The 12,921-nt window shown below is 34.5% G+C and overlaps 1 protein-coding gene and 1 pseudogene across 1 annotated transcript in view; both read right to left on the reverse strand.

Moving 5' to 3' along the window:
• LOC132563205 (MORC family CW-type zinc finger protein 4-like) overlaps positions 1 to 11,067 on the reverse strand; it is a 32,953-nt gene extending 21,886 nt beyond the window's left edge. The window contains 6 exon segments of the mRNA XM_060227956.1: positions 5,718 to 5,850; positions 6,303 to 6,444; positions 6,890 to 7,113; positions 9,573 to 9,705; positions 10,026 to 10,098; positions 11,056 to 11,067. Coding sequence (XP_060083939.1) covers positions 5,718 to 5,850; positions 6,303 to 6,444; positions 6,890 to 7,113; positions 9,573 to 9,705; positions 10,026 to 10,098; positions 11,056 to 11,067 — 717 coding nt within the window.
• On the reverse strand, positions 3,326 to 4,590 carry LOC132563214 (uncharacterized; annotated as a pseudogene).
• Positions 11,068 to 12,921: the final 1,854 nt, after the last annotated feature.

Genomic DNA, 12,921 nt, shown 5'->3' on the forward strand with positions numbered 1-12,921 from the left:
TGAAGTTTAGAACTTAGTAGCTTGGAAAGGGATCATATATATTCTTTTCCACGTTTTTTCATCTAATTCAAATAAGTCATTCCATTTTCTTTTTCCAGTAGATGTACTTTTGTTTAAAGAAAGGATGTTATAAAAGTCTTTCGAGCCCTTATTATTTTTCAAAAAAATCTCCAAATTAGTGGGTATTAATGGGTAAGACAGATGTTCATTTTCTAACTGTGTCTGGGCAATGTAGTCCTTAATAGAATTTATTATGCCATGATAAGTAATGAAGTTAGTATTAACATTATACTTATTTATAAATTCTTGAAAAGTATAAAATGTACTGAAGTTTGGCAATTTTATTAGATCATTGATTATAACTATTCCTTTTTTGTACCACTCTTTATAGAACACCATTTTCACATTTACTGTTAATTTCTTATTAAACCATATTGGAGATTTTAATATTGATACTCACTTACTTATCAAAGTCTGTTCTTTTTCTTTAAGATATTCCCATAATTTGAATACATCTTTCCAAAATTGGTTATTACATTTCATTTCACATTCACCTATGTATCCTGATCCACAGTTAGCTAAAATGTCTATATCAATGCTTCTGCCAAGGATATGATCCATGTTAATTTTAGTGCCCTGATGAAAGAAAGTATATCTATCATTTTCAGACCCCCTTCTCTATAATCTTTTATGATAATGTCTCTTTTCACTTTGTCTACCTTACTGTTCCAAAGAAAGCTATAGAGTTCTGAGTTTAACGTTTTAATAAATGATAAGTCAGGGTTTGGCAGAGCAATAAAAAGGTGGTTAAATTGAGAAATCAACAGTGATTTTATTACATGTATTTTACCAATAGGAGTAAGCATTCTTTTATTCCAATTATTTAAGAGAGATTTAAGTCTGACTAATTTCTTATCAAAGTTTATTTTGATCATTTTGTGTAAGTCTTTATGGAAATCAATACCTAAAATAGTAATTTTTTTTGTTTTCCCAATTTAAGTTCCATTCGGGACAAAATTTTTCCTCACTATATTTCATATTTCCTATCCAAATTACTTCTGTTTTACTTCTATTTATTTTTAATAGATATATCTGCAAATTGTTTTAATTCCTGGATCCATCAAGTATAACTGATGTATCATCAGCATATTGAGATAATAGTATGGGAGTTTCTTCTATACTGATCCCCCTAATATCAGCGTTATTTCTTATTCGAATTGCTAGCAATTCAGCACATAAAATAAATAAATACGGACTGATGAGGTCGCCTTGTCGGCATCCACGTTTAATACTGAAAAATGATGATAATTTTTCCCCCTGAATAGCACATATGATTTGAACCATTTTCAAAAATATGAACCCAGTTCCTTATATCATTTCCAAAGTTAAAAAATTCAAGCGCTTTATCTATAAAATTCCAACTCACCGAATCAAAGGCTTTTTCAAAATCTACATTAAGTAACATACCAGGAATATCATTTTCTTCTGCATATTGCATAATGTCATATATAATTCTCGTATTTTCCCCTATATATCTACCTGAGATAAAACCTGACTGATCTATATTAATGAGTTTGTCTAGGACTTTTCTTACTCTATTTGCAATTGTACCTGAAGCAATTTTATAAGTTGTATTCAGAAGTGAAATGGGTCTCCAGTTTTTCAAATATTGTCTTGGCTTATCTCCCTTTGGTAAACATGTTATGATTCCTTGTTTTTGAGTATAGATGAATTTTGAATAAGAAAACCATATTGAATTGACCTTACGACAAAATGGCCCATCTGTTTCTAAAAACATTTAAAAAATTCAACTGTAAAACCGTCAGAACCTGGACTTTTATTATTTTTTCATGTTTTTTAGAGTATGAGATGCCTCTTTAAAAGTAATATTACCCTCTAATTTGGCTGTTTCTACAGGATTTAATTTTGGTATATTATCATTGTTAAGGTATTCATGTAAGTTGATGTCATGTAGTTCATTGTCTTCTGAATACAACTTTTCATAAAATTGTTTCACTTCATCTATTGGGTTTTAACATCTATAATATGTTTATTTATTAAATTTAGATAATCCAAATCATGAAGTAGAGAATTATTAAACTTCCATAGGCCTTTGCCTTTCTTAAAATCATTGAATTTTATTGTTATATATGGAATGAAATGATCAGATCGATATCCTGGGTCAATATTAGTTTTTTGTATACAAGATAACAGATTCTCAGACACTAGAAAATAGTCTAATCTTGCCTGTTTTACTGGACTAATTCTCCCCCAAGTATATATTTTACTGTCTGGGTGTTGTTCCCTATATATATCGACAATTCCTAGTTCATTTATTATTTCGGTAACTCTATCTCTTTCTTTGGTATTGTTAACCTTTTTATAATTATGACAATCTAAATCGGGGTTCAAGACCAAATTAAAATCTCCACAGATGATAAATGAGTCGTTATTGAAATCGAGAATGGTGTCCAAAACTTTATCATAAAAACTGGGTGTATCTGAGTTTGGTCCATATATAGTAACAAGTGTAAATCTCCTTTCATCTGAAATTATGTCAAGCGCTAAGAAATTTCCATCTAAACCTTTCTTCTCTTTTAATATCTTTGCTTCAAAATTATTATTGAATAATATTGCTACCCCCCTTGAGTTGGAGTTAAAAGAACTAAAGTAACAAGAAAATCCCCATACTGTCCTGATCATATTTTCTATATCTGCAGTAAAATGAGTGTCTTGTATGCAATAAATGTTAAAATTCATATTTCTTAAATAAGTAAATACATCCTTACGTTTACCTCTATCACTCAACCCCTGACAGTTAGCGGTTAGTATTCTGACTCCTTCCATACAGTATAGGGTATGTATACAACATTGCTGACACTGCTTACCTGTCTAATACATGTAGCTATCTGGCACAAAAGTAAAGATGAGATAAAAGAGGAATATGTGGTATTCAAAGAAAGGGGTAGACAGAAGTAAAACATCATTTGAAATGCGTCAATATTGATGGCGACCACCATCCACGGCACGATACCGGAAGTCTTGTGTCAAGTGTAAACTATATGTGTTTATATGAAATAATATGTATGGTTGACTTACCTCTGCACAGAAAACAGACGTATATAAAATATACTCCAGAGGAAGAAAAGCACATTCAAGGAATAAAGAAAAATAGGAGACACTTTCACCCGAGACATCAGCACATAATTTAAAAAGCAAACCACTACGAATACCTTGACACTGGTCGAAATGACATAAAGCCACTAAAAGTCACAACCGACCAGCAAAACAGTATTCTGCATTTCGCTAAAGTTAATTTCTTCGATTAGTTGAAATTAGCGTCGTTCTCGAGATACTGCTTTGTGAGCCTAGTATCATGGAAAAGTCTTCTTCTTCTTCCGTTCTTCAAAACAACAAAAAGTCTTCCGTCGATGCTGTAAGAATTCTGAACACATTCCCTCTTGAAAGCTTCACTAAGTTTCTGTTGGTTGATTTTTGTCAAGTCCTCCCATACAGTGAAACCAGATCCTTTTAGTGTCCTCCGAGCCCTGATGATCTCATGCTTCTTTCGTCGATGTGTGGATTTAACAATGACGGGTCTCTTTCTTCCGGGGTTAAATCTTCCCAGTCTGTGGGCGATGTCAATATCCTCCGGGCTTAGGGGTACTTTCAGCTGTGAGTTAGCAAAGTCTACTGCTTTCTTTACACAGTCTTCCACAGATTCCTTAGGTGAAGGATCTAGAGACCAGCGATCCGAACAGAGTTTTTTCGACCGTGCTGTTCTAGGTCGTTTAACTGGTTTTCCAAGTTGCTTACGAGGACTTCGGATTCCGTTTCTCTCTGTTCTAGTACACTAACTCTCTCCTTCAAATCTTCATTTTCTATCTCTAATGTACTTATCCTCCATTTATAGTCTAAACATATAGTACTTCAGTGGAAATACATGCATTTAACTGAACGGAACTAAGAATTACAAAGTGAAAAAAAAAATTATTTACAAAAAAGATTTACCATAAGATGGGTTTCGAAAGCATCCATGGAGCAAAGTGTTGTTTTGTCTGGAATGTAATTAAGGAGGGAAACTTTTTAGAAAATAAAGAGTCGGGAGGTGGGTTTTATCTTCATTATTATTTCATATGATGTTTGCTAAATTTTGACGCTGACTTCTCAAGTACTACATATTGATTAGGCAATGGTTTTTGCCTATGTGTCAGTCGCGTTCAGTGTCGTGTATTTGTATTATGAGATTGTTTTCTAAAACAGAATGTTTCTGTCTATCTATCCAATAGTCAGAATTTCTCTCTATGTAAAAACATGAAATTATAACAAAGCAATAGTTATGAATGTCACCTCGATGATAGTTAAAATTTCTTCTAACTGCATTTGTCAAAACAGTTAAATGTTGTGAACTAAATATTTCTAATCATTGTTCCCAACAACTTTACTTTGCAGCAGATTGTCTATACACTTATCATTATAAAACTTGCCGTTTCCGACAATCTCGCGTGAGTTTACTTTTGTGATGGGTTTAAAAAAGATAACTTTTGATTTGGAATATCCTACAGCGAAGCCAAAAACCAACATTGACATGCGTACATGCTCACAAAGGTCAGGAAAACGGGTCAGACGGCATCCGTTCGTTAAGCAAAATAGAGCAACTGACGTAAATTAACACAGACGTAAACTACAAACGACGGTATGGAAACACAGTTGAAGCAACACACAGCATGACTATCTCCAAATCACAATCGCAAAATGTTTGGAAAACTGCTATTTTGTACAATATTCTAACTGCTTCGGCATAAAATCCATATAAAAATGGATTTTTGCCAGGATTTGAACTTTATCTGTAACCCATAGGTTGAAACCATACATCAGATTTACTTATTAGGTCCAACACCGTTTATATAAAAGCTATTCACATTTACCCAAGAAAACATCAGACCAACCTTGGACATAATCCTCTTAATCCTACAAAAGAAAGGGATTATACAGGATTCATTTTATTTTCCATAATTTACTTCACTTCACCTAAGGATGATTCAGACCAAATTGTATCTTGGTATTCCTACAGAAGAAAACAATGATTTTAAAGAATTTGTTACAGGAGAAGATTTTTAGAATTTGCTCTGATTGCCCTTTATGGTCCCGTCACTAGCCCCAGGATAGACCTTTTTCTGTTTACACAAAATTGACCTCTTTACACAGATTTGCTTCACATCAAACTTGGACAAAATCAAATCACTGTTATAGAAGGAAACAGATTATGAAGAATTTTCTTTATCGTCCCTATTTAACCCCATATCTCCGCCCTAGAGGCCCAAGACCTATCGTTTAAACCATATCCAATTTTTCAAACAGGAGGAGTTGGGTGTTAAAGAATTTTCCCTTTTCCCCTTTTATGTAAAATTGTGTCACCTCCACATGAATTAGGACATCTCAAATAATTCCTTCTGGAGAAATAGGATTTTAAAGAACGTGTAAAAAATCCCTCTTCTGGACCCCATCATTTATACAAACTTACCTTCCCCACAGATGTTTGTGACGAAATCCGTTCAGTCGTTTATGATTTCTAGTCCTTCCGACCAGGTAAGCTAAAAAGGAAAGAATGGACAGACAGATGTTCCCCATACCCTCTTCCAATTTCCTCCCCTTGTTCAAAATAACATGCAAAGAGAACGGCTTTATAGGCACCGAGAATAAAATAACTGACCAACCTTCAGTGACACCATATGGACAGGTTTCTTATCGATAGCAACAGAGCTGTCTTCGCTGTCTTTCAAAATTGTCTTGGGGTCTCTGATATCGAATGGGTCACTTTGAAAATCCAATTCCAATAGTTTATCCGACCTTTAAATGGAACAATAGGGCCTATATTGTTCAACTGTTCTGTAGGTTGAAAATTTAATTTAAATATCATACAAATTATTTCTAGTATAGATAGGCAAGTGATCGAAATAACATGATAGTCATTCATCCTAGAATACAAGTTGTCTAACATTATGACACTGGATCTCTTCAACACTCTGCCACGGTATGTGCTCGTTTGCCCTTCAGACAGAAAAGTTAGGAAGAACATGCTTATAGCAAAACTGGTGATAAGATAAAAGTATAATAAACATTTAGATTCAAATTTCTATTTCTTATACCACGTAAAATTAATTCGTCTTTCATTTTTTGAGAAGGAGATTCTTATACACATTATGCTTTAATTCCTAAAAAAATAATGCGCTTCATAAAAACACCAATTTTTGACAATACCTCCTGCTCTTACATATATTATCATCATATATGATATTTACCTTGCTTTCAAATTGTATATTATAATCGTAGTTCCCGACTTTTCGATATCAGCCAATTCTCTCAATAAGTCGTCTTCAGTTTTGAATATTGAATGCTCCAGGATGGCTTTTAAGCTTGCGGCCTGATCAGAACGGATTCTATCTGAGATATGTGAAGGACGAATAGCTGTTTAGAATGATTAAATGACGTATGCAATTAAATTTGAGTGGAATATGTCGCTAGGCTTGTCAAACCCTCAAGTTCACATAAATCAATAATCTGTTTTAATTAATGGTTGGTATATCGTCATTTCTCTGTGAGCGACAAATAGCAACAGACGTGTACAAGGAAAAAATGAAATGCCATGAAAGCCAACCTTTCAGTTACTTTAATCCGTTATTCATATATGCAATATGTTTAGAAATAATGACCCTAAATTCTACTTTTTGAAATGTAACACTGCATTGTGTTAACTGGATTATTCAGATATCATCAAACTGTGTAATAACTAACTGCATGGTACCCCATTACCTATTTTACCTAACAAATCTCCTTTACTTCCGATAAACATGTTTACTGATACTTTGTTTTATTCAGAAAAGGATACGGTGTGGTCGGTCCCATGTGACGATTGGCACCAGTACAGTCTGTGCGTTTATGTTGTGGAGGTATGTTTGTGACAGGAGACCCACACTTATAGTATCTTTATGACGGGTAAACACTAAAGCGTCTTTACCAAGTCGCATCGCGCCAGATTTGAAGCCGTTACCATATCGTCCAACAGCCTGGTGACGTGCATTTGCAAACTGCTCCTTATCAGAAAATCCAAAGCTGTGTAAACCGAAGATATATAATCATTAGATACCGAAATGATAAAGAAAAACGTAAAATATTTTGTACTCAATACACATAGCTGTATATAAAGGAAATGTCACCTTACCTATTTGCTAATTTATTTTAGATACCCATCATCCGTGACAATAAATAACCAATATACCGTGACTGTACAAACGCATGCGTTCTTTTCTATTCAAACTTCCATTCAATTTCTGACTTTCACCAAGATACGCGATCGCCAATACATCTTCAATCAATTAATTATTTTACATGACTTTCTTGATAGAATACAAGCTCATGGGAGATAGCACCTAGCAGCAGGTCGCTACTCACTTTGGAGTTAATAAAACGACAATACTTCGATTAGTTTTACGTCTCCACGCCATGGAAAGCTTTGATGACAGACTGAAATTAGGACGTCTACGGGTAACGTCGCAACGTCAATGTCGGTTCATTAGGTTTGTCAATTTGCGTGAGAGCTTTGACGGCAGCCGAAGCAGAACGAAATACCGTTGGTAATGGGAACCGTCGATTCCAGCCAAAAATGGTTAGAAATGGTCGCCAATGCTTGGTTTCCCTCCGGCATCCGAATGCGATGGTTAACAGCACATTTGCCCAAACGTTTACATATGAGATGTTGGAGTCCCATGCTCTGCACGGATGAACCGCGATTCACGTTATTTCGATCAGATGGCCGTCAACGTGTGTACCAGCGTCGAGAATATCATCTTGCAGAAGCTTATGTTTTGGAGCTCGACGGATTTGGGGTAGGATCGGTTATGGTTTGGAGAGGAATTCCCATTGTTTAAATATTGAGATGAGATCCTGAGACCTCATGTTGCGCCTTTCATTATCAGGCAACATTTGACATTTCGGTATGATAACGCTAGGTCACAAAGTTGCAAGAGTTTGTAGCTATGTTCTTGCAACCCAGTACATCTTCCTTGTTGATTGTCCTCCATATAGCTCCGATATTGTCTCCATTCGAACACTTGTGGAATGAATCATACAGAAGAGTTCGGAATCCTGCAAAATCCTAGACAAACTCCGCCAAACAACCGACGCAAGACATTCCACATGTGTCTGGTAACAGTTGACTACGGATGATTAATGGATGGTTTGGTGCAAACATTACAACTAAAAATTAAGTTTCAATTCCTAATTTCAGCTCTTAGTTTCAGTTCCAGTTCCTAGATTCAGTTCAATAGGCATAACCTTCTAATAATAGAACTAGATGTCAAATATACTGGTAACAGTATACATAGATATATGAGATAGATACACTGTACGTGTCACCATGCTTTACTGGTAACAGTATACATACATATATGCGATAGTTACACTGTACATGTCAGCATGCTTTACTGGTAACATATATTGTAACAAAACAGTGCTCGACAAATTGTTTTGAATAATAAAGGAGCACGTATTTAAAGTATATAGATATGTTTAGATATTTAACTTATATATATGATTAGGTAGTAGAATTGTGCAAATTTGTATCTCTAAGTTAATTAAGTTATATTTACACTTCGTGTGTCCAGCGATGTGTATTTCCCGAGTATGTTTACTTACCAAGCTAATATCACCCTTCAAGTATTTATTATGTATATATACTGTTACTAATAAAGTATGGTGACATGTTCAGTGTAACTATGGGATATATATATATATATACTATAACCAGTAAAGTATGCTGACACGTACAGTGTAACTATCGCATATGGGCAAGAATTCTATATGTTTTAATATCATTTCTGACATGCTTTATGATTGATATTTTTTGTGTCCATGTTACATGCAATATATGTGTAACTACTTTATTACTGAAATGGTGAGAAGGTTGCAAAATTATCGATAGAATTTTCTTTATACGACAGTAACACATTGAAAAAAACGACTTTTCTTGTTTTCCAAGAACATAATTCTGATTATATTTATCTCTTAATAATTGCATGTAACATTGACAGAACAATAAGAGGAAACCTGTTTTCATAGAATTTCTGAAATACGTGATAAATTTGAAATATGCAATTTTTCAAGTCGAGAGGATGGACAATGTTTTGAGATATACAAACCTAATACTAAACTTTAAACAGGCCAAATAACCATCAATCTCAGTTTGGGAATAGTGTCTATGTTACATGCTCTAAATTCATTAATTCTGTTTGTTCTTAACTGAAGTAAGTTTCAAAATGATTTTTTGTTACACATAGAAAGACACCATTAACAGTTATACCTCAAACAAAATTTGTAGGCTTATGAATATTTTTATTTTTTTCTAGCAATGTCACACTTGGGGTTACATTAGCTAATTCTTGCCCAGCTTATTCAGCAAAACATGTTACTCTTTGTTCTAACTTTGTTTAATGGGTCTCACGTAAACAAGAACAATTGTGTCTGGTATTCGGTGACTTAATGGTTCATCTGGAAACAACATACTAAAATAGTACCTCATCATATTATGTAAAGTCTCCGGGGTCATGCCGTCTCCGTCATCTTCAAAGGTGAGACAGACTTAGTCCTCAATCAGGCGTTGGTCTATCCGCAGCTTTCTTGCTTTCACGTCAGGGTCATAAGCATTGTCTGAAAATAAAATGGTAAATCTCGAAAAGCTGTGAAAAACAGTACATAGATAATTTTATGGAACTCGAAACATCAACTTTAATAAATGACATGAGAAAGATTACATGAAGCCATCGTCCAATCTGAAACTGTAGCCTTCAGTAATTTACATATATTATGATTAATAATACTGTAATTTGAATAACAATTCAACTCTGATGTAATTGACGCATAATAAAGACATCTTCCCCTAAAGATGTTTCTTACAAAATGTTGTCAAAATCAATTAATATACATATTTGTATTATTATGGCTACAGTGGCAGAGATTTGGATACCTACCGATTAATTCAGCAACCGCACTGAACGCCCAAGTATGGCTAGTTGAATTTGCGTGAAGGAAGGCAGGGTTGACCTGAAACACAATAATTTTGTATTACATATAGATAATTTTTGTTTTAAAAAACTTTGTTAGACTTTATACTAGAAATGTATCCACCACATATCATGATTATAGGCCATTAGATAATAAAATAAGTTGACTGTTTTGACTCCTAAGGCGAGATATTGAATATGGGTCCAAGTCATTTCTTTTTTCCCATTCTATTGGGCTTCATCAAATAAATTTACCTGTCAACGTTCATGATTATAAGCCTTTGATAAATCATTCCTTTTGTTTGTTTATTTGCAGGGTTTTTTGCCAAGTGAACACGAGCCGGGGTCTCCTTGAAGTAGCTGGTGGATACCACACTGAACAACATACGGGATGGCCGTCGCAGGTCATTTACAGCAATTATGGTAAAGTGCCATGCCCGTGGAAACAACTACAACGGTACAGATAGGCCCATTTTCTAGCATCATGAGAAACAGAAACCGAGACGGGTGAGAAATATCGAACCACACACTATTGGTTTTTCAGATGAAGTAATTATAAGCAAAATTGACGTCACACGTCACGTCAAGGCACAAAGTCATCTGTCTCAAGGTTGGGGTAACAAAAACTAAAACTGTCTAAGGTCCTTAGCAGTAGTTCATATCTTTAACGCCAATTTGTCTAATTATTATCTGAACAGAGATAGCAAGTGGTAGTCCCCGAGATCTGCCAGGCCTGCATGCCACGTTTGAATTCGTACGAATACTGGCCCGGTTCAGAGTATACACATGTACTTGACGCTGTTCTAAAACTATCTGAAACATGAAAATCACGCAATACGTTTAATTAAGGAGCTGCTGCACCACTCAGTCTAGATTCTGACTTTTCTTTTGATTTTCCTAAGTCGCCTTCTTTGCTTCAAAATTTTTGCCTTGATCATCACTGACGAGTCCTTGAAGAACGAAACAGTTGTATGATGCAGTTTAAAGCGGCTATTACCTTAGATTTCATGTTGATGTTCAACGTATTTAAATCGTTTCCTGGCTTTAGTGTGTACATACAAGAATAATGTATGAGGAGTGACGAATATACCCCAGGTAGAGATTTATTTTATACTTAATCTGGGTAATAACAGAAAGATTATATACAGTGCCAACATTTTAAATCCCCTACAAGGCAATTTGTGTTGATAAGGATTTAGATAGTTTCAGTGGGGTCTTCCCTGGGGGTCTTCCCCGAACACCAACTCTGGATATGACAACATGTTTACATAGGGGGTCAACTGTGATGGTAGTGGATGATAGGCTGTTTTAGAATTGTAGTACAGGTAACTTGCACAGGTAAATTCTGATAACTGTTCAGAAAACAGGTAAATCAGATGATTAAGTTCTGATTCTGATAACTGTTCAGAAAACTGAAAACTGTTAATAACTGTAAAATAAAGGAATCAAATATCTGTGTTAAATCTGTTTAAATCCCAAGCTATTCAATGGGAAATGTATTAAAGCCAAGTTCATTTTTATCATATTTCAATCTGCACTTTGAAAGATCAATATCTCAATCATTGCTTGATTTATTACTGTACTTTTGTCACATATATATATTGTCAAATCATAACTTTTGTCATATATATATTAGTTAATCTTGTATTTTCTCTCAGTTTTTGTGTAAAAATTGTAACTTTTGACAAATATTAGTTAATCTAGTATTTTCTCTCAGTTTTTGTGTAAATTGTAACTTTTGTCAAATATTAGTTAATCTTGTATTTTCTCTCAGTTTTTGTGTAAATTAGTTAATCTTGTATTTTTTCTCAGTTTTTATGTAAATTGTGTTTAATTTAATCTTGTATTTTCTCTCAGTTTTTATGATTGTGTTGAGTATTATTATCTTTGTTGTTTGATACAAGGACAGTATGGCTAATGCTCAGATCAACGTTAAGTTCATCACCAACAGAAGAGGCGGACAGAACCTTTCACATAATGGATTCGTCTTCAGACAGATTCGAAAGAACGGCAGCAGGACATTCTGGAGATGTTCGACCTCAGGCTGCTCAGCATCACTCTCGACAATCGACAACATACCAGCTAACTTCGGAAGAAATCCACACACCCACGCCTCAGACCCAGCCAGTGTTGTAGCCAAACAGATCATGAACCAGATCATTGATATGTAAGTATCCTATTTACAAGGACAAGTTGACATTCTTAGTTGAAACAGACTATAACTTTAACATCAAAGGATTCCCTTTATAAACACCCTCCTTTCAAGTTGGCAGAGTTGGTGTTCGGGGAATGAGCCCTTCCCTGAACACCAACTCTGCAGGACTGTTGTACAGGTAACTTGTACAGGTAAATCAGGTAATTAAGTTCTGATAACTGTTCAGAAAACTGCAACCGTAAAATAAAGGAATCAACTGTATTCGTTAAGACTCTTCCAATTCCAAGCTGTTCAACGGGAAATGTATAAAAGCCCAGTACATTTGGGGCAATTATCATATTTCAGTCTGTACTTCGAAACATCAATTTCTCATAGCTTGATTTATTACTTAACCTTTGTCACACATATGTTAATTAATCTTGTACTCATTTTCAGTTTAGTGTAAATTATAACTTTTATCATATTCATTAGTTACTCTTGTACTTTTTTTCAGCTTAGTGTAAAGTGTGTTTAATTTGAGTGATATTATTATCTTTGTGGTTTGATACAAGTAAAGTATGGCTAACGCTCAGATCAACGTTAAGTAAAGTGTGTTTAATTTGAGTGATATAATTATCTTTGTGGTTTGATACAAGGACAGTATGGCTAACGCTCAGATCAACGTTAAGTAAAGTGTGTTTAATTTGAGTGATATAATTATCTGTGATT

This window comes from Ylistrum balloti, unplaced genomic scaffold (assembly GCF_031769215.1).
Source record: "Ylistrum balloti isolate Yb309-2 unplaced genomic scaffold, AGI_CSIRO_Ybal_v1 Utg371640, whole genome shotgun sequence".
NCBI lineage: Eukaryota > Metazoa > Mollusca > Bivalvia > Pectinida > Pectinidae > Ylistrum > Ylistrum balloti.